The sequence below is a fragment of the Bubalus kerabau genome, chromosome X (assembly GCF_029407905.1).
Source record: "Bubalus kerabau isolate K-KA32 ecotype Philippines breed swamp buffalo chromosome X, PCC_UOA_SB_1v2, whole genome shotgun sequence".
NCBI lineage: Eukaryota > Metazoa > Chordata > Mammalia > Artiodactyla > Bovidae > Bubalus > Bubalus kerabau.
The window spans coordinates 18,977,019-19,001,321 of record NC_073647.1 but is presented as its reverse complement, the minus strand read 5'-3'; the positions used below and the strand labels follow the sequence as shown (position 1 = coordinate 19,001,321).

Sequence of the window (24,303 nt, the reverse complement as noted above, 5' to 3'; positions counted from 1 at the left end):
CTGAAAAAAAAAAAGAAAGTTTGTACCAAAACAGACATCATTTCCAGTCTGCTTCTAATGAGACTTTCTATACAGGATTGGTATAGTGAAGTTTCTTTGTGTGTTGGTAAACGTGTTTTAGATGCCCCTTCTCCATGGTGCCCACTATCTCGTACTGCTCCCAGAATGCACAGGACCCCCCAAGTGGGGATCTCCCTGAACCCCACACAGCATCCTAACTGCACATCTTCACCTCTATTATTAATTTGTTTTTCCATGCATGCATTTAAAAGAAAAGAAAGCTTTATTAATTGCCCACTTTGTGCCAGGCACTAAAGATTCAAATATGAGCAAAATAATAATACTCTTTTCATAAAGGGTTTAACAGTACAGTGATGGAAATAGGCAGGTTAGCAACAATTTACAAAACCTTGTGATAAGTCAATCACCCAAGATATAAACAAACTACTGTGAGAACAGAAAGGAGGAATCCTCTAAGTCTGCCTGGAGATAAGGAGGGGGGAGCATCCAGAAAGAGAGAACAGCTTGTGCCAAGGCAAGGACATGGGAGAGAGGTTGTTATATTCTTAAAGCTGTATAAAGGGGATGGACGATGGACGGAGATAAATCTGGGTAGGCAGGAATGAGATCATGAATGACCCTATATGCCATGTTATGGAGCTGGACTTTCTCTTGAAGGCAATAGAGAACTACTGCAGGTTTTTAAGTGGGAAGTGACATAGAGCTGCAGCTTGGAAAAATCACAGAGCAGTGAAAAGCCGGGTTTGGGTAGAAAGCCTGAAGTAGATAGATGAGCCAAGAGGCAAGAGACGCTGACAGAAGTCATTGTCATTGGGGCTGGATTTTATGGGTAGAATTGACAGGACTTAGAGAAATCTTTTATTATAATAGGAAGGATAGCTCTGAAGTTTATGGTCTGGATGAGTGTGTGATGCTTATTCCCAACAGAGAAGATAATTTGGGACGTGGGGAACTAAACCTTTTGACAAGAAGGGAAGTGGTCACATGCAACTTTTCTGAGCTCCCCTTGCCCATGGAGTTTCATGATAATATTCTATATATTATTGGGAGGGGGGAGTGATTTAAACTCCAAAGATCAGGTAATGTAGCATTGACAGAGAAAGGATAGGTAGAAGTTTATCATCCAATAATCTATACAAAACAGCTCTATCCAAAAACAAAAACAACAAAAAAAATCCCTCACTTCTTTTGTTTCCAAAATTCCCTTTTGCCCATTTTCCTTAAATGGCCAGAGTCACACATGTCAGAAATAAACACTTGCCTCATAATTAAGTTCAGTATCAGATAGGATGAGGAGTATTTTTTATGCCTTTTGAACTGAGCTATAAGGCAAAATCTTAGCATACATCTTTATAAAAGTTCCTTCAACTGCAAAGCAATATCTCTTAGCCCCAAAGTGAACACCTAAATCCAGCCACCAAACTGCATCCACAAAATGACCATCTTAACCAAAGGCACACACAGAGAACCTAACCACAGTACCCAATTAAGAGCCAGTAATTCCTGATTCACAAAGACTGGTCCAAAATCAATTAGCCAAAGGTTTCATTCTGACATACACAGCCTAGCTCTGGTTTAATTTTTTTACATGACTCCTTTTTTTTCCCTTACCCAATTCAAACATTTTGGTACCTGTTTTGGAGTTGCAGCTATTTCTTCTTGCCAAGGGTTACAAGATCTGGTCATCCAAAGAGTAGAGCTGGTTCTTTTACCCAAAAATCAGGATGAAAATCAATCCTTCTTCTTCTCCCCAAATAAGATGAGAACAAATAAGAGAACCTCAAAACAATGTCAGCCAAGAGAGAGAGAGAGAGAGAGAGAGGAGCCTTTGAGAGATGAGTCAGCCTAGATGCTTACAATTCCAAAGAAAATCAAAGGCCTTAGAATAAACCGTTTGTCATTGCCTCCTGCTCAAAGATACAGGGCTAAACTTAAGAGTAATCTTTATGCTGCAATTCTGCCAGCAAAATTGACACTGTCTTGCATGCCTTCAACCCTCTCAGGGGACCAGTAGATATTAGACAGAAGTAGAATTAAGAAGGTCAGTGTGCCCAGACAAGAAGCAGATGGGCAGGTTGGGGAGGAGGGACCAGTAACTAGGCTTCAACACTATGAGAGGCACATAACAGATTCTTGAGATTTGAATATCTGTCCTAGGGTATGACTTTCCAAGATGATCACAAAAGGAGGCTCCTCACAGACAGCCAGGTGCCAAGAGACCTCTCTTGCTCCAAAGTGTCTTCCCCTTCCCATTCAGCATGCTCTGGCACTGGCCAGAAGTGACCATAACATCAAAAAGGAAGAAGGAAGATGAAAGCAAGCCCTCTCAATTTCAGCCTAGAATTCAACACATTTGCAAAAACAATATCCTTAGAAAAATATCTGTAAAGGCCCCTGGGGTCAGAGCTAAATAGAACTGAGTTCAAAGCCAGACTTTATTACTTCTTAGCTGTGTGACCTTAGGAAAGTTTGTTGAATTCTCTGAACCTCAGTGGCTTCCTCTATAAAATGGGGAAATGGTAAAGTATCCACTTCAGCAACTGGATAAGAATTGAATAATATATATATGATATTTAGCATTGGTTTTTAATAAACACATTGAAATTCAAGGTTCTTTACTGAGGGCCTGACTTTACCAGAAAGTATCAGGTTTCAAAAGTAATTGCATAAAATTAGCATGTGTATCAATGTATCCATCCTACTTAGTTCAATCTTTACAAAATTTGAATTAAATTAAAACAGGCAAAAAAGATCTTGGGAGACTGTTGCAAATAGATCTTTCTTCTTCAATCTCCAATGACATCAGGGTCAAGTATTTTAAAAAATTATAAAATTTAGAAAAACTAATTGCATAGGTCAAATTTTCAAATGCTACTATTCAGATTAGTAAAATGCTTGTAAGTCTCAAAATTAATCTATCTTTTAAACCATCTAATTTCACATTGTCACTACCAAAAGAACATATAATTTCATTTCTATCAGTAAAGGGGCTAGGATATTAGCAGATACTGAGAGACAGAATTTGAACAAAGAGCAGAGATACAACCCAGTCAACTCTCCAGTAATATGAAGAGAGGAAACACACGAGTGGCATCAAGCTTGTTCCTCACATCCTCCTGAAATGCACGGCACAGATGGAGAAACAAATTAACGTCAGAAAGGTCACCCCGCTTCGACATTGTGAGGACAGAAATGTTTCAGCTAAGCATAAATCCACAGACTTCACAATTTGGAGGACTAATTTACTCCATTGTCCCCATCAAATAGTTAGGGGTGGTACAGTGCTCACTAGTAAACACCTCAGAAAAAAAAAAAAAGACTGCTCTGATGCTGTTGTTAGAATCCTAATAAATTAGGCATTCTATGGCACCATCAGAATTTTGCTTCTAGCCACTAAGAGATCTTTGAAGTTTGAGAAACTGATAGTGTGCAAGGCTGAGTACCCAGAAGATATTGCATCTACAGTATTCAAATATCTACAGGCAGTAACAATGAATAAAAACATCCCCATTAATATATCACAACATGGGAGAGAGATACAGGTCTCTAGATGAAAACATTCAGGCACCAATTTGGTCTGCTGGCACATTACCTCATTCGTCCCTGAGCATTAATGAGTTAGCCTTTAAGTTGTTATTCCATAACCTCCATTTCAGCAAAGGCTGCAGTCGTGATGAACAAAATGGCTCATTTTACCCTATGCAGTGTACTGCCCCAAGATAATTAATTTGGGGGCAGCATTCAATACGTGAGTCAGCCCATCACTCCAGGGCAGACACTCATAAACTGAAGGTAGGTACTGTTAAAATACATTCAGAAAAGCTCTGGCATCAAAAAATGTTTCCAGAACTTATTAGAATATTAGAATGGATCAGAGGTAGAAGGGACCCTAGCCATCACCTAGTCCAAAGCTTTCATACTACAGTTCAAAAAACTCAGGGTCAGAGACAGGAGTTTGCCCAAGGCCACACAGCAATCTGACACAAAATCTAGGCAAGAACCCAGTTCTTCTCAGACCTAGGGCTCTTTCCACTGTCTCATCCACCTTCATTCTTAATAGCTACAAAATAATTAGCTAAATAATGAAATCAAAAGAATGAATACATAATCAAAGCCTGATTCGATCAAATAAGGGAGGTCATATCCAAAGGCAGACAGCCACCACAAATTACAACCTCTTTGTAAAATAAGGACAGGTGTCATTGTATAGAACGTGGGATGCCCTTTTAAAATTTTATTGACTAAAGAACTCAAGCTCAGGATGGTGAAAGGCAATCTTCGTGCTATAAACATCCCAAACAATAGTGTAGACCAGGTGATGCGACATCAAATACAACAAGATATAGTTGTATTATATGTAGATATTCTCCCTGTTATCTGCAGTGTGTCAGAGTGCATAACACTGCTAGTATCACAAGCTGTGTCACCCTTTATCTTTTTTTCCCTTTTGGTTGCTGCTTCTATTATGTTGTGGTAGAAAAAGTAAAAAAAGAAAACCTGATGTTCCATCAACAGGAGGTAATTTTTTCTAATGTCTAATTTTTCTTGTGCTTTTCACATTCTCAAAAGCTTTCCATGTGTCTGTTATTTTCAGACCCTAGCACACAGTAGGTGTTCAATGTATTTGTTGGGTGAATCACAGGATTATAAATTCTGACAGTTTTGAGAGAACATAAAGGTCTTGTAATTAAAACTGCTATTCATGACTCATGGATAAATGAATCATGCCATTTTATTCTCACAACAAACCCTGGGAAGGAGGTAGGTTTGGTATTATGCTTCCCATTTTACAGATAACAACAAACTAGGACTCTGGAGAGGTTGTAACTTCCCTGAAGTTGCACTAACATACCATGGAGGGATATGATCTGGGAACTAGCCTATCCCCAGACCTGGTCTTGCTCTCCCCACCAAAACACGGCATTTCTTGGTTTACATCACCAACATTTGCTGCTTGGAACTGGAATGACCTGAGTCAAGAAGATTTCCTTTCCTAAAGAGATGGCTAGATTTTGAGGTCTTTCTTTATACACACTATTATTGGGAAATGGTAATGAAAGGAGGTGATTGATAGGATAAATAGAGATAAATGATGATAGAGATATATGGTTTTGAAAAACACTATTATGAAAGATAGACAAAAAGAATTAATAGAGAGAAAGGCATCAAAAGTGCTCTGTATTCCAAGCATCACATCTCTTGCCTCAGCCCACTCCCCAAACTGACAGCATGAAATCCTAAAAAGGTCTTGCGATATGGGCTAGAACTCAGGCTCAAATTCCAGCCTTACCACATGTCAGTTTGCACACTCTCCAACCAAGTGACCCGGAGCTAATTTTCAAACTTTTATGAGCCTCAGTTCCATCACCTTACAAAATAAAAATCATGGTACCTATGAGGTATGCCTGTGGTAAAGATTAAATAAAAGACAGGATGAAATGCAAGAATCCTCCAAAGGGTCAGTGCTGAACCAAGGTAGGGAACAGCACCGCCCACAAATACCTGTGAATCAAATTTGAAAGGAAGATGAACAGAAGTGCTGCTATATGGGATGAAGCAGTGTCCCCCCTGAAGAATGCCCTTGTACCATCCATTGTGGGGTGCCAGTGGGTACCATACCCCGTCAACAGATAGCTCACTTTCACAGGGGATGAGTTCAACTGTTTCTTCACTGGGTCTTGAGTGATCAGAAATGTAAGGTAGCTAACTGTGGGGGTTGGGGATCAGTCTAGGCTCTGAAACATAGAAGAAAGTTAACTGGCTCACAAAAGGGATTCAGTCCATACCTTTTGTTCCCTCAGCACAGTGTGTAAGCCATCCATGCTAGAGATGGTGGGGGAAAGAGGGGAGCCATCTGGACTGGAATGTCTCAGTTCTTGCCTTTGGGATCTTACAGCCTAGCTGCAGGTCACATACACATCAAAAGTCTGCAAGACTATCAATCAAAGTCCATGGGTCTAACACCTTCCTTCCCTGCCCTATTGAAATACATTTCCTCCCCTTTATTCCTTAAGGAGTATTAAGAATTGACCATTTCTCCAGGTCCACCAGCAGTGGCCAGACTCTTTCAGTTGTAGGTTGTTAGTGTGCATTCAGTAAACTCTGATTCATTTTTCCCATCTTCTCAACTCCCCTGGCCCCAAGCCCCCTTCTTTAAGACATATTCCCTTTCAGACACACACATTCCCTCTCACAAACATCCATACATACACACACATCCTCATGTGTTCTCACAATGCATCTACACACACACACACACACACACACAGGATAGACTTCCCCAGTGTATTTGCTACAACAGAAGGAAGGAGGAAAATGAGATTCTGAATTAAAGAGAGAACCATCCAACATTTGCCCCTCTAGACCACAGCTGGGGCTCCCACCAGTGGACACGAGAGAGGCAAGAACATGGGGACAATTCCTCAAACCATCTGGACAGAGAGAGCTGGCAAGGAAACCTTATAATAAATTTGTTCTCCAAATAGGTGCTGAGAACTCTCTCTCTTCCACCTTTGTTCCCCACCCTCACCTGCTTCCCTCCTCCTTTGTATCTCCCCCAAGAAGCATTCAATTTTCTGCAGTTTTGTTTTTCTAAATCCTGAGTGGCTGTCATAGGGAATTGGGGCTGTGGGAGATGTTTTTCTGATAGTTTTCATGATAGGAATGGTATTTTAAAACTACACTTAAATAATCGTATTTTTAAAAATATCTGTCTGTCTAACTGCCTGTATCTATCCTCCTTCAAAAATTAGACCACTGTCTTGGCCTATGATGCAATGAGAAAAACCCTTAGACCAGCAGTCAGGCGGTCTGCCTAGTTACCAAAGCAGCTGAGTGGCCTTGGCCAAGTCTGTGAGCATCCCCAAGCCCCAAACACAAGCAGTGCCATTTATTTATTATTATCTGGCTTATCAGAGAACACGGTGGATACACAGTCCTCACGTCTGCCGTGTCCTTGATTCTTCTACAGGACTCAGCCGCCTCCAGGACAGATAGTCACGCTGGCGTTGTCCATAGCTGGAGAGAGAACCCCTGCCCCTCTGCAGGTTTCTTTGCACCAGAGTAGGGAGGGGATAGAAGCGGATCTCCCTTTCCCTCCCTAATGGAGTCGCAGTCCTGCAATCAGCCCCTGACCCAGAGCTAGGTGACCGCGGATGGGGGTGGGGTGGGGTGGGGTGGAGACCGGGTGACGGAGAGAGGGACAGGAACCGGCCGGCCATGACTTTGCGCCCTCCCCTCGAAGGGATGTCCCGGGCTACAGGTTGTCGCTGCAGCGCGCGGTCAGGCGGGATTGCGCCCCGCGCGTCTCGCCCCTAAGTGGCTCAAGAGCGCGCAGAACCTGCAAAGTTAAACAAAGCCCCGTCGCGCGCAAAAATCACTCTTGCTGCTTGCCGCTGCCGAGAATTTGAAAAATGCAATCTTCCTTGCGTGTTTAACGTTTGAGCCACTGAACGCGAAACGCTGGGCACCTTGTTCAGCACCCGCAGGCTTCCTCTCCCTCCCGCACATCCGGCGCTCCGCTTGGAGTGTCCTCACCCCCCACCTCAGCCCCTCATGTGGGCTGCACTCAGGACCCTGGAGCCCTGCCCCTGCACTACCTCTTGGCGACTCTCCTGGTCCGGCCACGGAATAAATGGCTGCGTGACCCGCTGGTCAGTCCTGCGGCGCGACTACGACCCGTCCTGGGACAAGCTGCAGGCTCGGCGGAGAGCTTAGCTCTACGGCTCAGATTCCCCCGCGCGCTCTCTGAAGCTCCCGCGGTGGGGCAGGGGCTGATTCATAGCAATTTTCTACGCAGCAGCCAACTCAGTGCCTTACGCATACCTGTTTGCTCAATTCTCTGGGCTACTCCCACTCTTTCTCACTGTTCCCCTCAATCATCTTTCATGTTATTCAAAGCTGATTTCCCTGTCAAGATTCAGCCTAAGAGTCCCTTCCTCTGAGGGCTCCCTTTCTCTACCCCTGGCCGTGGCACACTGTCTCTCATTATAGGGGACATTGAGGCAGAAGTGGAGGTTTAGATGGCTAAGAAACTTACCAAAGGCCATTGAGCTATTTAGTGGCTGGGCTAAGAGGAAGGCCCAGAATTCCTGGAACCCAGCTCAGAACGCGTCTTATTACCCCTCATCACTTCCACTTCCCCTCTGCCCTGACTTCTATGGCACTGAAGGGCAGGTGGTATCCCTTTGGACACAAGGACTGCACAAGGAACAACCCTCAGAGCCTCCTTGCCTCACTCTTCTGACTCCTTGTTTGCCATCTCCTCCAGAGCCTCTGCTCTTCCAAACTCAGAGACAAAAAAGATCATTTTGTTCAGAGTTCAATAAACAGCAAGAAAAATAAATAAATGAATAAACAGCAAGAGCAAGCAGAATTCTTCCACCCATCTGGATGAGAGTGGTTTCAGTAATCCCCTTCTCAACACACACAGAGTCTTCATCTTTCCATCTTCTTAGCATCTGGTGCGGTCAGAAGGCCATTCACACCTGCCCAAACCATCTTACCTTCTAATATTACTTCAAAAAATGCCTTGTTCTAATCTGCAGTCCAACAAACATATATTCAAATCACTATTCAGCCAAGCAAAAATGTATTATTCACAAGCACTAAATATTCTCATCTGACGCAACAAGGGCAATATGGGGTTATAAAGGCAGGATCTCAAGTGGGGAGAATTTCAAATACACAATTACACCCCCTCCCAGTTGAATTTTCTCCTCTCCTGGATGAAGCAAATGGATAGAGAGTGTTGTTGACAGAGGGACTGGATGGAAAATAAATAGGAGAAGAGAATCAAGAATGCCGGAGACTGGATGAGCCCAGCAAGAGGGAAGGAGGCAGAGCAGAGTAAAGGCAAAGGAGAGGAGGAGGAAGGGGAGGGGAGAGGATAAACATCCATAGGTGCTGGGGCAGCTCTGGAAGACCTGAACTTATTCCCCAAAGGCTCGGAGTTGTGGCTTTTGGATTTGGATTGGAAATGAGATCCAGAAACCCAGTGGCAAGTCTCTTTTAAGCCCTAGCAAAGGAACAGAGCTTCTGGCTCTCGAAGCAGCCTTGGTGGCACTCTTTTCACTTCAAGTACCACCTCAACACCAGCAATACCAAAAAGGCGCCCTCTTCCCCTGCTCCTCTTTTTTACCCCTTCCCCCTCAGGAATTAAATCAATCTTACCCACACAGCAGTGTAATTTGACTGCTCAGGGTGGTTTTCCTTTCCCTGGAAGGAGAGGATCTCTCCCTCTCCTGCTGAAAATGGGCTGGGTGCTGCCCCTTTATACATTCTAGAGCACCAGATGAGGAGAGGGGGAGGAAGGGAGGGAGCGGCAGTCTGGGGCTGGTCCAATTTGTCCTTGGCATCCTCTTTCTCCTCTTGGTCTTTTTCTGCAGCCCCTCCTTCTGGCCCTGGCAGCTCTGCTCCCCTTCCTCACTACAGCATCCCGCAGCCAGATCCCCCACCCTCAGGATAAGGGATGGATACTGGGGTGCAACTTGCGGGTGATGCTTACTTTCTCTTGTGGGATCTTATGCTGATACGCCAGGGAAAGATCCGAGTTGGGGGTAGGTGGGTGTCATAGGAGATGAAAAGAGAAACCCACCCAGGTAACCAACTGCCTGTAAAGCAACACACGTTGGCATTAGGGGCAGCTGGGAGACATAATCTGAACCTGACTGCATAAGACGCCAATTTAAGCAGAGGGCTGACAAATAATTGGCTTGTTACCATGATTGCCTTGGTAACATAAATACATAGAGATGGCATGATATATTAGAAAGCAGACGATTATCACCCAGCCTCAGTTTTCTCAACTGCAAAATGGCATAAATGCTCACCGTATAGCACTATGGAGAAAAGAGTGTGTGGAAATTACATCGGCAAGATACTTAGCACAGGGCCTCAAGCAGAGCCCCTTACCCCCTTAACTTCCTTCCAGTGTTGAGAACAGGAAGGAAAAGGACTTGCTCAAGGTCAGCAGCAAGTAACCGAGTCAGAATTGGAAACCAGGTCTCCCAAACATCCCCCAGAAAGGATGCTTTCCATTCCACCTTGTCCTCTAAGAAGCTGCCTGGCCATCTTTCGGACTGGGGGGAGGGGGAGAGAAGTGTGGCGGTTAGGAGCTGGACTTGCCTTGTGGCTCAGACAATAAAGCGTCTGCCTACAATGCAGAAAACCCAGGTTCGATCCCTGGGTCAGGAAGATCCTCTGGAGAAGGAAATGGCAATCCACTCCAGTACTCTTGCCTGGAAAATCCCATGGATGGAGGAGGCTACAGTCCATGGGCTCACAAAGAGTTGGATACGACTGAGCGACTTCACTTGGACTTGGAGGATGCTTAATGTACAGACATTCTACCACTGAGTCCCAGCTTCAAGGGCTCACCTTTCTGCTTTACCCTCCTGATCATCACTCAGGTAACATCCCCTTTCCATCTTGGAGTAATTCATCACCACTTTAGCGCCACCTCTGCTGCCCAACTCTGAGACAGTGACTCACCTTTCAGCTGGCCAGGGCCTCTGACCTCCAGGAAAGAAGCTTTCTTCTTAATGGACTGCAGAAGCCTCAGCCACAAGTGAGACAACCCCCCTTCCGGAGAATCTGAGGCCTGGAGGGATTTGAGGAGGAGTGGAATAGCATTCTATTTAAAAGCCACTGCTCTCCACCCCCGCAGTGCCTGGGGTACTGCTATTGGACTCCTCTCTCTAGACCCTTAAGGATCCTGTGTACCCTTAAGTCTCGGTGTTTCCAAGGGATTCCACCCAGGGCCTCATTTGCCGCATGTATACAGCCTGTGCTCTAGCTGGCACTGTGCTAGGCACTGGCAAGGCGTAAGTTAAGAGAAGTTGTCCCTGGCATCCAGTGTGTGTTCACTACTGTTAAAAAAATAAAATAAGGTGGCAACTTGGAAAGGGGGAAAAGAATTCAGGGTGGGGTGGGAATGAATCAGGAAGTTCCTTTGAGAGGTGAGGTGATGGGCAGAGTTGTGGTGAATTGAAATGTCTTGTGCCTAGTGTATGACACCACTAAAATCACTGCTGTGGGTGTTTCCCTTCAACAAAGCACGTTGCTTAAGTACTTGAATGCTAATTGAACCCCTGTCCAGCCTCTGACTTAGAGGCATTATCTGGTGGCCGTATCTCCAGCCTCTGATCCCCCTCTTCCCTAATCTCCCAAAGCTTTATCTCTAGTGAGGGTGAGGGAGAGGGAATGGACATCCTTGGGATCTTAACTGGAATAAGCATTTTGCATGTATTTCCTCCTTCAAATTTCACAATCAGCCTGCAGCCTAAGCCAGGTAATCAACTGCAAAGTGGCAGAGTGGGGATTCGAACCGATACAGACTCTGAAGCTTGTGTACTTTGCACCGCCAGGCGCTTTACACAATGCGCCGCCTCAGGCGGAAGTCCTCTTCCTCCTCCTCGCCGACACCCGCGGTCCATCTCTACAGAAAGCAGGCAGGCGGAGGATAGGAGCCAGATGGTTATCTGGCCGCGGAACATTTTGGAGTGACCTTTGTAGTTCGCTACAGTGGGAGGGAACCTCAGTTTCCCGCAATGGCTATGCTGCCCGAAGGGCAAAGCACCCTCGGCGACTCTACCGCCCCCTGCCGCCGGTAGCTCCCGGGCCGAGGCGGCTGTCCTTGGGAGGGCTTGTGTGCCAGAAAAAAGCTCACCGCCTGCCCAGGAGGGGTCGACGCTGGTGCTGGGCTGCAGACAGCCCTGCCAAATTTGGTGACCAAAGGTGCCCTACTATGTGTCCAACGCGGTGTCGGTGATTCCTAATAGCCATCGCCTTTTATGTGAAAATTAGTGGCTTTGCAAAATAGTGAGGTCTCTATTAAAAGACATCTTCAAACTAGATTAGAACGAATTTCGCAAAAAGCTTGTCTGCAGGTCCAAACTCCTTACTTCTTGAAACCAATAAAGCTTTCCACCCCCAACAGTTGCTCACTCTCCCTGGAGGGAGAGGAAGCAGCACCCCCGCCTTCCTCGCCCCCATCCCCACCCCCACCTCCACCCCCACCCCCAGTCGCGAGGAGCTGGGGTCTAAGCAGCGATGGGATCTGGGAGGGGGGCTGCTGCGGGGAGGAGCCTCCGGCAGGGTCGACCAACGCAGAATCAGGGTCTCCGCGGAGCTCACGTGCCCTCCGCCAGCCGGCGGATTCCCCGGGCCTTCCAGTTTTCCCGGGTTCCGACTGGACCCCATCTGGACCCAACTCACTCACTCCCTTTGCTTGGGGATGGGGAACAGGCGGGTTAATGGGAACAACACCCCGGTCAAAGGGAAAAGAGCGTCTGTGCCCGCAGCGCCTCGCCCGCCCATCCCCCCTCCTTCCTTCCCCCTCCTCCCATCCTCGCCCCCTTCTCTTCCGCCCGGAGGGAAGGAGGGGGCGGGCTGTATGTGTATGTATGTATGCATGTACGCGTGTGTGTGCGCGCGCAAGTGCGGCTCGCCTGTGTGTGAGTTCCGTGTGTGGCTGGGTGTGGGATGTGTGTTGCATGCTTTAGTTCGAGTGCTGAGTGTGAAGTGTATTTGGTTTGAGCTCGGATGTGGAACGTGTGTTTGTGTGTGCACGTTTGTAGGTTGTACGTTTCTGCCTGGTTGTAGTGTGACTGTGTGGGTGCGGTCTGGATGTGGGTGTGTTCGATGTATGCTTCTGCCGGGGTCTGTGGTCGTGCTGTAGTGTATATGTGTATGCAGTGTGTGTATGTTTGTGTGCCCGTAGAAGCTTGTGTGCATGTTTGTTTGGTGTATGTTTACCCTTAGCTGTGTTAGGTCAAGATGGGTTTACGGGCGGTGATTGTTGTGTGTAGTGTGTGTTCGTGAGCAAGGTGTCTTTATATGTGAGCTTACTTAAGGCGTGTGTGTTCAAAGGTTTGTGTCAGGGTGCACTGTGTGTGTGTGTTTGAGTGTGATGTGCTCTTGTGTGTGGTGGGGACGCATGCAGCCAAGGTCTGTGCTAGGGTGGAGGGCTGAAAACCCGGTGTGTGTGTCTTGGAGGGGGTCGCCGTGTGGTTTTACAGGTGTAGTGTGTGAGAGCATGGGGTTGTCTAAAGAGCCCAAGTGACTGTGTGCTTGGTGGGTTTTTTTTTTTTAATTGGGGGTGGAGGGGGACTTTGCTCCAGAACTGGGACGAAGAAGGAGCTAGGGGCCCGCGACTTCGGCAGAGTCGCCTCGTGCCCGGAATTGCCGGGTCTGGGTCCGACGACCCCCACGCTGTGCGCACCAGGCCCCCCGGGGGGCTGGGTGTGAGCTTACCTGACTGCCTAGAGGAAAGAAGAGGAGGGCGTCGCCTGTGACTGGCCAGGTAGGGCGCCTAAGGCGCTGTGCAGGGGCTGGTGGGAATAAACTGGAAAGATTCTTAGTCACTGATCCCCTCCCCCATCCCCCAGGAGATCCCAATTCCTGCCCAGCAAAGCCCAGCTATTTGCTCAAGGCCTGGCTGTTTCACAGTTCTTTGGCTTTGTGTGGGCACATACGGTTGCCTGGAATCCCTTTCCCCCTGGGCCTTGTGACAAACTCCTACTTATTTTTTAAGAACTCACTTAGGAGTCACAAAACTTTCTCTGCTTTTCTGTAGCCCTCCCTCCCAGTTGAGGGCTCTTTGAGCCATCATAGTTGCTCTCTTCATACTTCTCATGATATCATCATACATAACTGCAATTATTTGTCTCTCCTTTTAAACTTTGGGCTCTTGTAGTAAATGCCTGGTATATGGTACAAATAATAATAGTCATCATGATCATTATGTTACCATTTATTAAGTACTTATTGTATACCAGGCATTGTGCATTGTCTGGAGTCTTCACAATGACCTCATGAGGTAATTAGAGCTATGACTTATCACTTTTTTGCACATCACACATCAAACTCTTGAGTAGTTAAGTAACTTCTCCAGGGTCACACAGCCAGTGGGAGGTAGAGGTAGTATTTGAATCCAGGTTTGCCAAGCTCCCTAAACCTTTCTTCTTTTCCAAGCAGCCTCACCAAGAATCCCTCATTTCTGCTAGGCATTGAGGTCTCTATCAAACAGTATCACTTCCCAACAAATTTTTCTTTTGAGCTTACTGACAGCAACAAGAGTGCTCAGCATGATTATTTTCTTTGTCTCTGAGACAGCTGATAGCTTCTCCACCATACTTGCTTTGTTGACACCTCAAAATCTTTAATTACTCTAGGCTCATAAGCACCTCACAGGCTCCAGTTCTGGGAGCTCTCCTTAGGCTGGTGCTGAAAGAAAGAGCAGAGAAGGAGCACTTTCTAGCCATAGGGTCAGGGGAATTGAGCATGGATGGGAATGGAGGTGAGGGGTCAGGATGGAGTAAGTGAATGATTTCACAGCTCCCCCTGACCCATTTTTATGGCACTACCACCAGAAATTGATATGTAGTAAATTTCAAGCAGACCAGTTATCTCCACGTCAAACTACACACATAAAAATAAGCAGAGCCCCCCAGTAGATTTTTGAATGGACCCCCTTTTGTATTATTCATGTTTGGGGGGAGCACTGTGCCTATCTAGTGGGATTTCTGCTGCTCTGATGCCTTCCAAGCAGCCTCATCTGAGAATTTCAAATTAAAACAATACATCGCATTTTTTTTTTTGGAACACATTTATTGGGGGGAGGGGGGGTTGGCTCCATCACAGCTAAAGGGCCGCTGGAAGAACTGATTTCCAGCTCAGCCCCCCAGGGAACCAGCCTAGACTGCTGCAGAGAGGTCAGGGGGTGGATAGAGAGGGACAATTCAACAGTGGTGAGTCACTTTGCCACTTTTCAGGGGGAAAGCAGAAAGCAAGAAGCACGATTTAAATTGCCACTGTTATTATTGTGCCCTTTCAACTGGCACAAATGAGCCTGGTGTGCAGACGAGAAGCAGCTGTAACATCCATAAAGCTTCCCCGCCAGCTGGGCCTGGGTCAGCACCTCATCCTGGGTGGGCAAGAGAAGCATTGCCTAAACTACTACGTAGCCAGAAAGTGTTGTGTTTTGTTTTTGTTTTTAAGTGCAGTGGGGAAAGTGGTTCTAGAGAAGTCAAAGTCACACAGGGCACAGACTAGCTGAAGCCCCTTGCTGAAGTCTGTCCAGGAAGTTCATGCAAACTTTGGTGTCTTCCAGCATCTGGTCTCAGGCAGGTGACTTTCCTGCTGCTGCAGGGGCCAGTCTGATCCCTCCTCACCCTCCTCTGAATATAGCAAGTCCACTTCCACTTCCTCACTGCCATCCTGCAAGGCTTCTGCCTCCCACCCCTACACACAGACCACTCAACCACGGGACCACCTATGTAAATTCTGTTGTCTGAGTCCCACCTGAATTCGTGAAGACTGTCTGATTCACTCCAGTCCAGTACTCTTACCTGTGAAATGGGGGACAAACTTCACCTTTGAAGAAGCCGAAAGCTCCAAGGCTCTAACTCCAAAGATGCACTTCTAGGCTGCATAACCCACATAAATGGTGGGTTAGGAGGGGCTACCAGGACCCTTGTCAACATTGCCACCACCATGGGGTAGACACACACACGCACGCACGCATGCACACACACTTCCCTTGGAGCTTAAAATCTCCACTATAAGTCTCTCTCTCTCTCTCTCTCTCTGGAGTTCATAACAGGAGGATTATACAGGGAATTGTAAAGGTGGAAAAAATGCTTTAACAAACTCCATTACTGCCAAATGTAAACAGAAATTTGCTTGTTTTCACCTTAAGAACCCATACGGGCAAGGCACCAAAATGGGAATTTTATCCAAAAGAAAGATCTTGGTTTTCCCAAGAAAATGTGAGTAAAACCTTTAAAGATAAGGACCTTCAGACAGCTTTGAGTTTGTATCCCAGCTCCATCACTTACTTGCTGTGTGATCTTGGGAAGGTTACTTCATCTCTCTGAACCTCAGTTTTCTCATCTGTAGTTTGGAGATGTTAACACCTGCCTTAGACATGCTCAGATGACTGAAGGAGGTAAAATATGGAAAGTGTCAGCCAGATGTCTAACACATCTAGTAAATGTTCAAGAAAAGGATAATTCCCTCTCTTGCTTAAGTCGCCCCCCACCCACATAGCCCAAAGTGTCCTAACTGGGGTGTTCAGGGACTGAAGCTGACTGACTAAGCTGCCAATTTTCCTCATTACTGGTGTGTCTGACACTCTTGAAATAGCCCCTCTTCTTTTAGGGTGATGTTGTGATCAGCCTAATGCAGCCCGGAAGAATTGGACCCTAAGTCCAATTCTCACTCTGCAGTTTCTCCTGGCAGTGTTAATGAGACCAAGGTTTCAGATGTATTATTCCATATAGGAAAGTTTCCAACTACCTGCTCAGCATCTAGACTTCCTCCCATCCCAGCTATGGACTGCACTCCCCAGCCCTCACATCAGAGCCAGTCTTGACCCCATCTCTTAAATGTGTGTCATTGTACCCCAGAGAAAGACAGGGTGAATATTCCCTGGATAAACTGCCCCCACGACTTCCGTTATGTTTTTTCTTTTGTTTTCTGAACTCTAACCTAGAAATTAGGAGAGGCTCCCAAGGCCACCCTTTTTCTAGCAGCCACCAACATTGCGGGGGGCGGGGAGTAGATGAGGGGAGAGATGATGTTTCTCTGAAATATACTTTGCAACACCTAAAATACTGTTCCAATTAGTTGTTATCTAACTGTTCGCAGTCAAAGGAAAATAAACCTACCCTTTGGTAAAGTATAAGAGAAGACCCCAATCGGTGCCCTTTCCTCTCTGATGCTATTGCCTCCCTCTAGAGACAAAAACAAGTCACTACAAGCTGAAGCTGCATTTGGGCAGAGTCGGGGTGGAGGTAGGAGTGCAGGTTAAGAAGTTGAGGGGAGGGGGTGGATATAATCCCATGGAGTGATAAAGAGGCTACAGAGTATTGAGATTTATGGCAGAAAAACTGAGCGGCCAGGCTCCAGGTGCTCTCAATCTCTGGAACATGCCTTCAATTCCTCCCTCTTCTTCACCTCTCGTATTCATCCTGCATGCTACCCCTCCCAGACCCTAGACTCCACCATGTGAGATAATCTATTAGTGAGTCCCTCTGAGGATTTAGGAATTTAAGCTTTTCTCTATTTCCTATCCCTGTCTGCTTCTGAGGAGGTCCTGTAGCCCCTGCTTTGAAGAGGAAAGTGGGAGGGGTAACAGGGGTCAGCTACACCATACAGAGAATTGCTGGATCAGGAGAGAGGTCCCGGCCATTTAATAAGCATCACTGAGTGCAGGGACCTCCCGGTTACTGGGTAGCAGGTGCCTGTCCCGAGGAAGCTGTGTGGTTTTTCAAGAACTGTATCTGAGACATGACAGTAGCTGCCAAGGCTCATCAAACACGCCATCTACCTACTTCTGCTGATACATGTGAGAACAGATGATACTGCCAGAAGGAAACAGAAATCGTTTCCTAGTGACTCAGAGCCCCAGCAATAAGAACACAGGTGCTGTTTGCATTGCATCTTTCCAGTTGAAATGTGCACCTTTTCATTGAAAGGAATCTATAAGTAATCAAGCAGATCAAAGACCAGAATTTGGACTCGGGGCAAGGAAACATCATCATCGTATTGACCACCTAGTAAATGTCTGCTTCTGTACCAGCATAGTAATGGAAGCTTTGCAAATGTTATTTCCTTTAATCTCATGCAGGCTTTGAAATCAGACCAAAAGGGGTTGTGGTCCTTGCTCAGCTATTGTGTGGCAGTGAGCAAGTTACTAAACCTCTCTGAGTTTTTGTTTTACAGTGAAGATGATAATACTTCAAAGAGTTGTTATGAAAGTTAAATGGGATCATTTGTGTAAGATGACTGGTACACAGCAAATATTTGGAGAAGGAATAAAACACATCTTTTGATACCTGAACCATAGAAGGCACTTAATAATGATATCGCCAATAACAATAATACAACTACTATTAAATAGTTATTAAAAATAATAACTATTATTATTTATAACTTGAAAATGTAGGCATTATTACATTACTTTAAGAGAGGTTAAGACACTTGCTCATTTCAAGACTGTGAAAGCAGGTCTGGAATTCAAGCCCATTCTGCCTTTTCCCACCCAGTATTAGGGGACATTTCATGATCATTGGGAAGATCACATTTGGCTGACCTGATTTAGTCATTACATTTAAACTAGAATTTGAAGAATATCCCTTAAACTATGTATAGTGGGATTCTAGATAATTATAATTATTATATGGACTATTGTATGGACTATATTATATGGACTATTGTATGGACTATTTGCATTCAACTAGCATTTTAAGAATCTCTTTAGTCCAGGTTCGATGCATGATACAGGATGCTCGGGGCTGGTGCACTGGGATGACCCAGAGGGATGGGATGGGGAGGGAAGTGGGAGGGGGGTTCAGGATGGGGAACATGTGTACACCCGTGGCGAATTCATGTTGATGTATGGCAAAACCAATACAATATTGTAAAGTAAAAAATATAAATAAAGAAGTTATGCTCCTCAAAAAAAAAAAAGAATCTCTTTAAAATATAAGAGTAATTTAAGCACAAACTCGATAAAAATTTTGGGAAACAGAAAAAATAACTATTATCCTATCAACCTAATAGGGTCTCTTACTTGACCTTGTTGCTGAATTTTCTTCCAGTCTTTTAAAAAATGCATATTTGACACATAAATCATACCATTTTCCATGTTGCTACATCTTTGTCATAAACAGCATTTTTATGGGTGTAGACTAGTCTAACAAGTGGAGATGTCATATATTTTACTGAATCATTCCCCTACAGTTGGACATTTAGGCTGTCTTGGTTGATAAGTTGAAAAAAGGAATGACGTTGCTTTCACTGTTGCCATCATCACCCTCAGGGACCTGGTATCCTGCTCCATCAATGCCCAATATGCTTTCTGTCATTTGATATTTAAGCTTGATGAATGTCAGCTCTACTGCTGGAGCCTGAGATACACTTGCAAGAGTATCATTTTCTGCCAGTTTTCATCACACAGATGCTGCATTTTATACTATGATGAGTAAAGTGTGGCCTAACCTAGGAACCTAAGCTCTGGAGTGTCACATTTTTTTTTCCTTTGGAGAAATGTCTTTTGAGGTGCAAACAAATGATTTTCAAAGGCACTTCAGGAAGTCTTGCCATTGGTGGATGGGGGTGCTAGTCCAATGCCATGATCAGGGAAGCAGGGTGTCTCATTGGAAAACTTGCCCCAGCTCTGGGAAGTAATCCTGTGCAGTGCAACCAGGCCTGGTCTCAGTGCAACGATTGGGTCCCATCCCCAAGAAAAGATCAAATTTGTATGTAAAGTGGGCCCTAGGGTCCCTTTAGCTTTAGAGTTTTGGCTGCTTTACAGAAGTCCAATTGTCTGAGGCTAAATCCAATGCCAGGAGTGAACTGGGGACAGAATTTCAAGTGGGTCAATTGTGCTGTCCCTTTCCCTGGGAAAGAAGCCCTTTCTGGGTCCCCATTCTTTCCATACCTAATTGATGCTTCTCCCAGATGTCTTCATATGGTCATCGATTGCCCGTTGCCACCCTCAAAAGATTGCTCTGACATACCAACAATGTCCCAAGCAAGAGGTGGTTGGGTGGGTAAAGGAACATTGAGAATGCTTCCCCTAGTCTTCCCAATCATCAGTCAGCTGCTCCCTCCCTGTGACTCCTGAGGATTTCTGGAAGGCATTTGAGAGGAGGCACCAAGGGCAGCTGGAGCCCTACAGAATATCAGTAGTTACCACAAAGTTACATTGACGTGAGTGAGTTCTTACCTGGTCAAAAAACTGTACCCCCAAACCAATTACTTATTTCAAAATGATGTTCTATGACTTAAGTGAGATCACATACGTAAAGGACTGAGGCTGGGGCCCAGCATCTGGGTAGTACTTCACATATATTAGCTGCTCTGTACAAGTAATAGAACTGGTGTAGGCAGTGGTGTACCCCACTGACATGTAGGGGGACAGGTCTTACCAGATTGGAAATGCAGTAGCAAATATATGTCAAACAACTATAGAATACAGACTCTGAAAAGAGCTTGAGTTTACTTTTTTCTTCAGGTGAAGAAAGTACTTCCAATATAAATTAGCAATTTGTGTGAACTATGTGGCATGTACAAGGGATTTGTGTGTGGCATGTGCATGTGTGATGTTCTATTGTGTGTGAAAAGTATGTGAAGTATGTGTGCTGGTGACATTGTAGGGGGGAATGCGTACGTGTGTGTGTTTATGGCTGCGTGTCTGTGTACCATGAGTGTGAACCTGGTCTTCCAACAGAGGGAAAGTCAACCATCCAGGACTATATTTACAGGGACACAGCTGGAAATCCTCTTTTGGCCAGGTCATTGGGCATTCACCACTTGGAGCACGTTCAAAGAAGAGCAGCTAGATGTGGGTAGGAGCCTTGTAGCCGTGTCACGTGTTAAACGGATGAAGGAACTGGGGAGGTTTGGCCTGGATGAAAATAGGGGTGAGTGGGGGTGGGGAACGGAGAGGGTTGGCACTGTTCTCTTGGAAGGATCATGAAGGTCAGCACCAGAGCCAGAAAAAGAGATTTGGGTTCAGCTTAAGGAAAAACCTTCTAATTCTAATAGAAATGACTGTCTTTAGTTGGGAATGGGCTACTTGTGTGATACTGACCCTCTTCCCAATGGGGTTATTCATAAAGGAGACTTTATATCCTTGATCTCATTGGAATCACAGCTTTCAAGCCAGGCAGGGGTGGAATGGTTCATTCCATCCCCTTTTCAAAGGTAGTGTGTTTGAGCTGAAAGGCCTTAAAAGGCATCTTATAAAACTCCCTTATAATTATTTTTGTCTTCTATATACCAGGATCACATAAACTAGAAAAAAAATACACAGAACAAAAAATGAAACTCTCCGTGTGTATGCAGATCTTTCTTTCTTTCTCAGAGAACGTGTGGCCTGCCAGAGACTGCACTTGAACTTGCTAAGCATGCTGCAGCCCCCTAGTAGTAGGTCAGAGTTCTGGGATGGTTCTCAGCAGGGTGCTCTGGCTGGCAAGGACTAAAAACAGTTTCTGCAGAATTAAACTGCCTAGGCCCCTCCCCTCCCTGTGAGGGGGCAGAGGAAAGAGGAGACAACCCCAGGTTTGGTCTATGGCTGGTGACCCATGACGCACTCTCACCAATATAGATTTTGGAGGTGGAGACTATGGAAAAACAGGTGGCAGTGGGGGCAGGTGGCAGCCTAGAGGGGGTGGGGCCTACCAAGGGAGAGTGAAGGACAGTGTGAGTGGGGGTCCTGGGAAATCTCAAACAGAAAATATAAGTCTCCTGAAACTTAAGGAGGAGAAAAAATAAATGAGTTTCCAAAATGTACTTTATAGAAGCAGTTCCCAGGAAAGGCCACCCACATAGCACACTAGCCCTGGGATCTTTTGTACACCTATGCCCTCAACTCCACAGGGATAGGGAAAACAGCACTGATCTCAAAGTATCCTTGGGAAGACCCAGGCTAAAGACCCCAGGCCTCTGCCATTGGGCAGTTTGGGGCAGTGGACAGTTGACAGAGCCTCTGCAGAAACAGATTGGCTGCCAACTCCTTGTGTGACCTTGGGCAGGCCTTTGCCATCTCTGGCCTTCAGTGTCACCATCTCTTAAATAAAGGGGCTGAATTTGATGATCCTAAGGGGCCCCTGTCGATATTCTGTAGTTGAGATTGGCACATGGGGGACAGGCTTCAAGGCAAAAGGATCCCCGCTCCCCCAATCCATCTTCAGGGTTCCCGGGCCCGAGCTGCCGGGCCGGGGACATTCATCCTGGGGCCTGTATGGCCCTTAGGTTTCGGGGCTCTTGGTCCTAAGTGTCTGGCCCCGACGCTCTAGCTGTCCCCGAGGACGGCTGAGCCAGCGACTCCGCCCCCGCGCTCGACCCGCGTCCCGCCGAGCCATTAGCGCGATTGCTCGCTGTTCCCGGCAAAGCCGGTGATTTATGCGGGGCCTCGACGGGGCAGTCCTTGAGCCAGGAACAATTAGCTAAAAGCCCTCGGGAAGGGAGGCGAAGGGGCAGCGATCCAAGCCCCAGGGCGCCCGGCCGGGGCGGCAGCCGGCGGCAGCCCCCGGCCGAGGACCCCAGACCCCCGACTCGGCGGGCCCCACTCACCACGGCGGGGGCGGGGCTCGAAGGCCGACGCGAAAAGGCAGTCCAGCATCCACGCCATGGCCCGCGCTCGGCGCCGCAGCCTCGCAGCCGGCGTCCGCGCCAGCCCCCGCGCCAGCGGCCCTAAGTAGCCCCCGGTGACCACGCCCTGAGCCGCACCCTGCACCCAGCGAAGAGTGTCTCGGTCACCGGACACCTCGGGCCTGTCACGAAAGGGGCAGGGCCTCAGGGGAGCCCCCCTCCCGCCGGAGGAGAGGCGGCTGATCCCACAGCCCCTTCCCCCACGCGGAGGGAGGCCGAAATCCAGCTCCTGTCCCGGGAAGCCCCGACTCTGAGGGCAGGACCCTGCCCCTATCCCGGGGAGCCCCGAGTCTGAGGGGAGACGCCATCTCAGCCCTGGTGAGCCCCGAAGCTGAGAGGGAAGGGAGGCCTTGCCCCCAGAAGCCCCAATCGGGTGCGTAAAAGCGAGCCTGTCCCCCAGAAGCTGGTATTTGAGGGCCAGATAGTGCACCTGCCTCTGCGAGCTCAGATCTGAGGGTAAGATTGTATCCCGGCCCGAAAACCCCCAAGTTTTAGCGGACACATCCTCGCCGCCTTTGGGAGGAGGCCCAGTCTAGGCGGGAAGTGGTGTCTGCCTTAGGAGCCCTGAACAGGATGGGGAGGCCTGGCCTCCACCCCTGGGGACCCCCTTGTCTTAGAGGAGGCATCACCTCAGCCGTGAATAACTCCGGATCTGATTTGTGATGTCACAGCTCTGTTCTCCAGGACCAAGAATGTAGGAGCCCCAAAGTTGAGAGTACTTTTACTGTTCCTGCCCTGTGGATCCCTCGGGCAAGTGGGAGATGCTTTCCTGTCTGGGATTGTTAGTTTTGAGGGGGTTGGTCCCCAACCGAGACAAAAGAACATGGCATCAAGTGTGTATGAATATGGGATGTCCATCAGTTGCCGCTAACTTACGGATTCCACCGCCTACGCTTTTGCTCAGGGCACTGACATAGGAGGGGCACCAACATTTATTTTTAGAAAGAATTCGATATTTGATATTTCAATGGGGGGTGGTACTGTGTTAGATTTCATTGCACTTCTTTTATGGCTTTGGTTTTTTAAATTTTAAATGCATATGGGGGCACATACCATAATAGGTTCAGTGTTTGGGAGCCCCTGGTGCTAGTAAACTAGTCCTACCCCCAAATCCTGGGGTAGAAGCAGCCACCGGGGATGGACCATTTGGGGCAAGAAGGGCTTCTGAGAGAAATTTCCTTTTCTATACCTGTTCAGCCTCATATTAATTTCTCACCCAGTTCTCCATTGGCAGTTGTATAAACCTGACTCTGTGCCTTGTTTTTCTGTACTGGGAAAACGGGGCTCTGTCGATAAAATGCTAGTGAGGAGGTAGAAAGGAATATGAAAAATTCTCTTCCAACAGCTCGATTGTAGGCTTGAGGAGTGGAAGCTGCAATCAAAGGTCCTTTGGGGAGAGCAGTTATTACATTTGCTTTGCTAACCACTGATATTAGCATTAATGCAGCAAAAGGGGTGCATAAAATGGAAAAATCGTCTGTACTTCACCATGCAATTCTTGGTAAAGCAGAGCTGTAGTCCGAGTTTAAAGGGTTTCCACTCATTTCCCTTCCTTTCCGGGAAACATGGTACCTCTCTGACTTTATACCAATTTCTAAATCATTTCCAATTTCTCTGTTTTCTAAAAGCAATCAGAGTCAACAAATATTCACCAGACCTGCTCTTTTACCAATTTCTGCTGTACAAATACCCAGTCATCCAAGCCAAACAAGTCTGACATCTAGAAATGTCCAGTTTCAGGCTCTGGTTACTGAAATCTCTGCCTTACCTCTTCCCTTGAGCATATATACCACTAGCTTTTGTGATGGTCTCAATGGGTTTCTTTTTTTTCCCTGCTGAATGAGATTTTGTGTGTGGGGAGGGGGTCCTATAAGGGCTGCCTGCCCAATCCAATCCAATGGGCTTCAGTAACTGAAGTTTCTCTCCTTCTAAAATAGCTCTACCTGAAGTACAGACTCATGACCACTATCCCTTGTGGTGATGTAGTAAAGGAACAAAGCTAAGCATGCTCACAGGCCTAGACTGGAAGCCCGACTGTGCTATGTACTGGCTCTGTAACCTTAGGAAGATATTTTACCTCTCTGAGGCTTAGTTTTCCTCATCTGTAAAATGGGGATG

The 24,303-nt window shown here is 46.7% G+C and overlaps 1 protein-coding gene across 4 annotated transcripts in view; it reads right to left on the bottom strand.

The window, feature by feature from the left end:
- The window catches only part of ARHGAP36 (Rho GTPase activating protein 36), a 31,436-nt gene extending 9,244 nt beyond the window's left edge, over nt 1–22,192 (bottom strand). The window contains exons 1-6 of one of the 4 annotated variants that reach the window (XM_055564441.1): nt 22,108–22,187; nt 15,861–15,961; nt 15,372–15,449; nt 14,208–14,247; nt 13,276–13,366; nt 10,513–10,621 (exon numbers count right to left, since the gene is read on the bottom strand). Coding sequence is in view for 1 of the 4 variants with exons in the window: in XM_055564439.1 (XP_055420414.1) it covers nt 22,108–22,165 (58 nt within the window). In the remaining 3 variants the exon portion in view is untranslated. Of the gene's footprint in view, nt 1–10,512; nt 10,622–13,275; nt 13,367–14,207; nt 14,248–15,371; nt 15,450–15,860; nt 15,962–22,107 lie in introns of all 4 variants that reach the window. The other 3 variants (XM_055564440.1, XM_055564443.1, XM_055564439.1) reach the window with 3 other exon arrangements.
- Nucleotides 22,193–24,303: the final 2,111 nt, after the last annotated feature.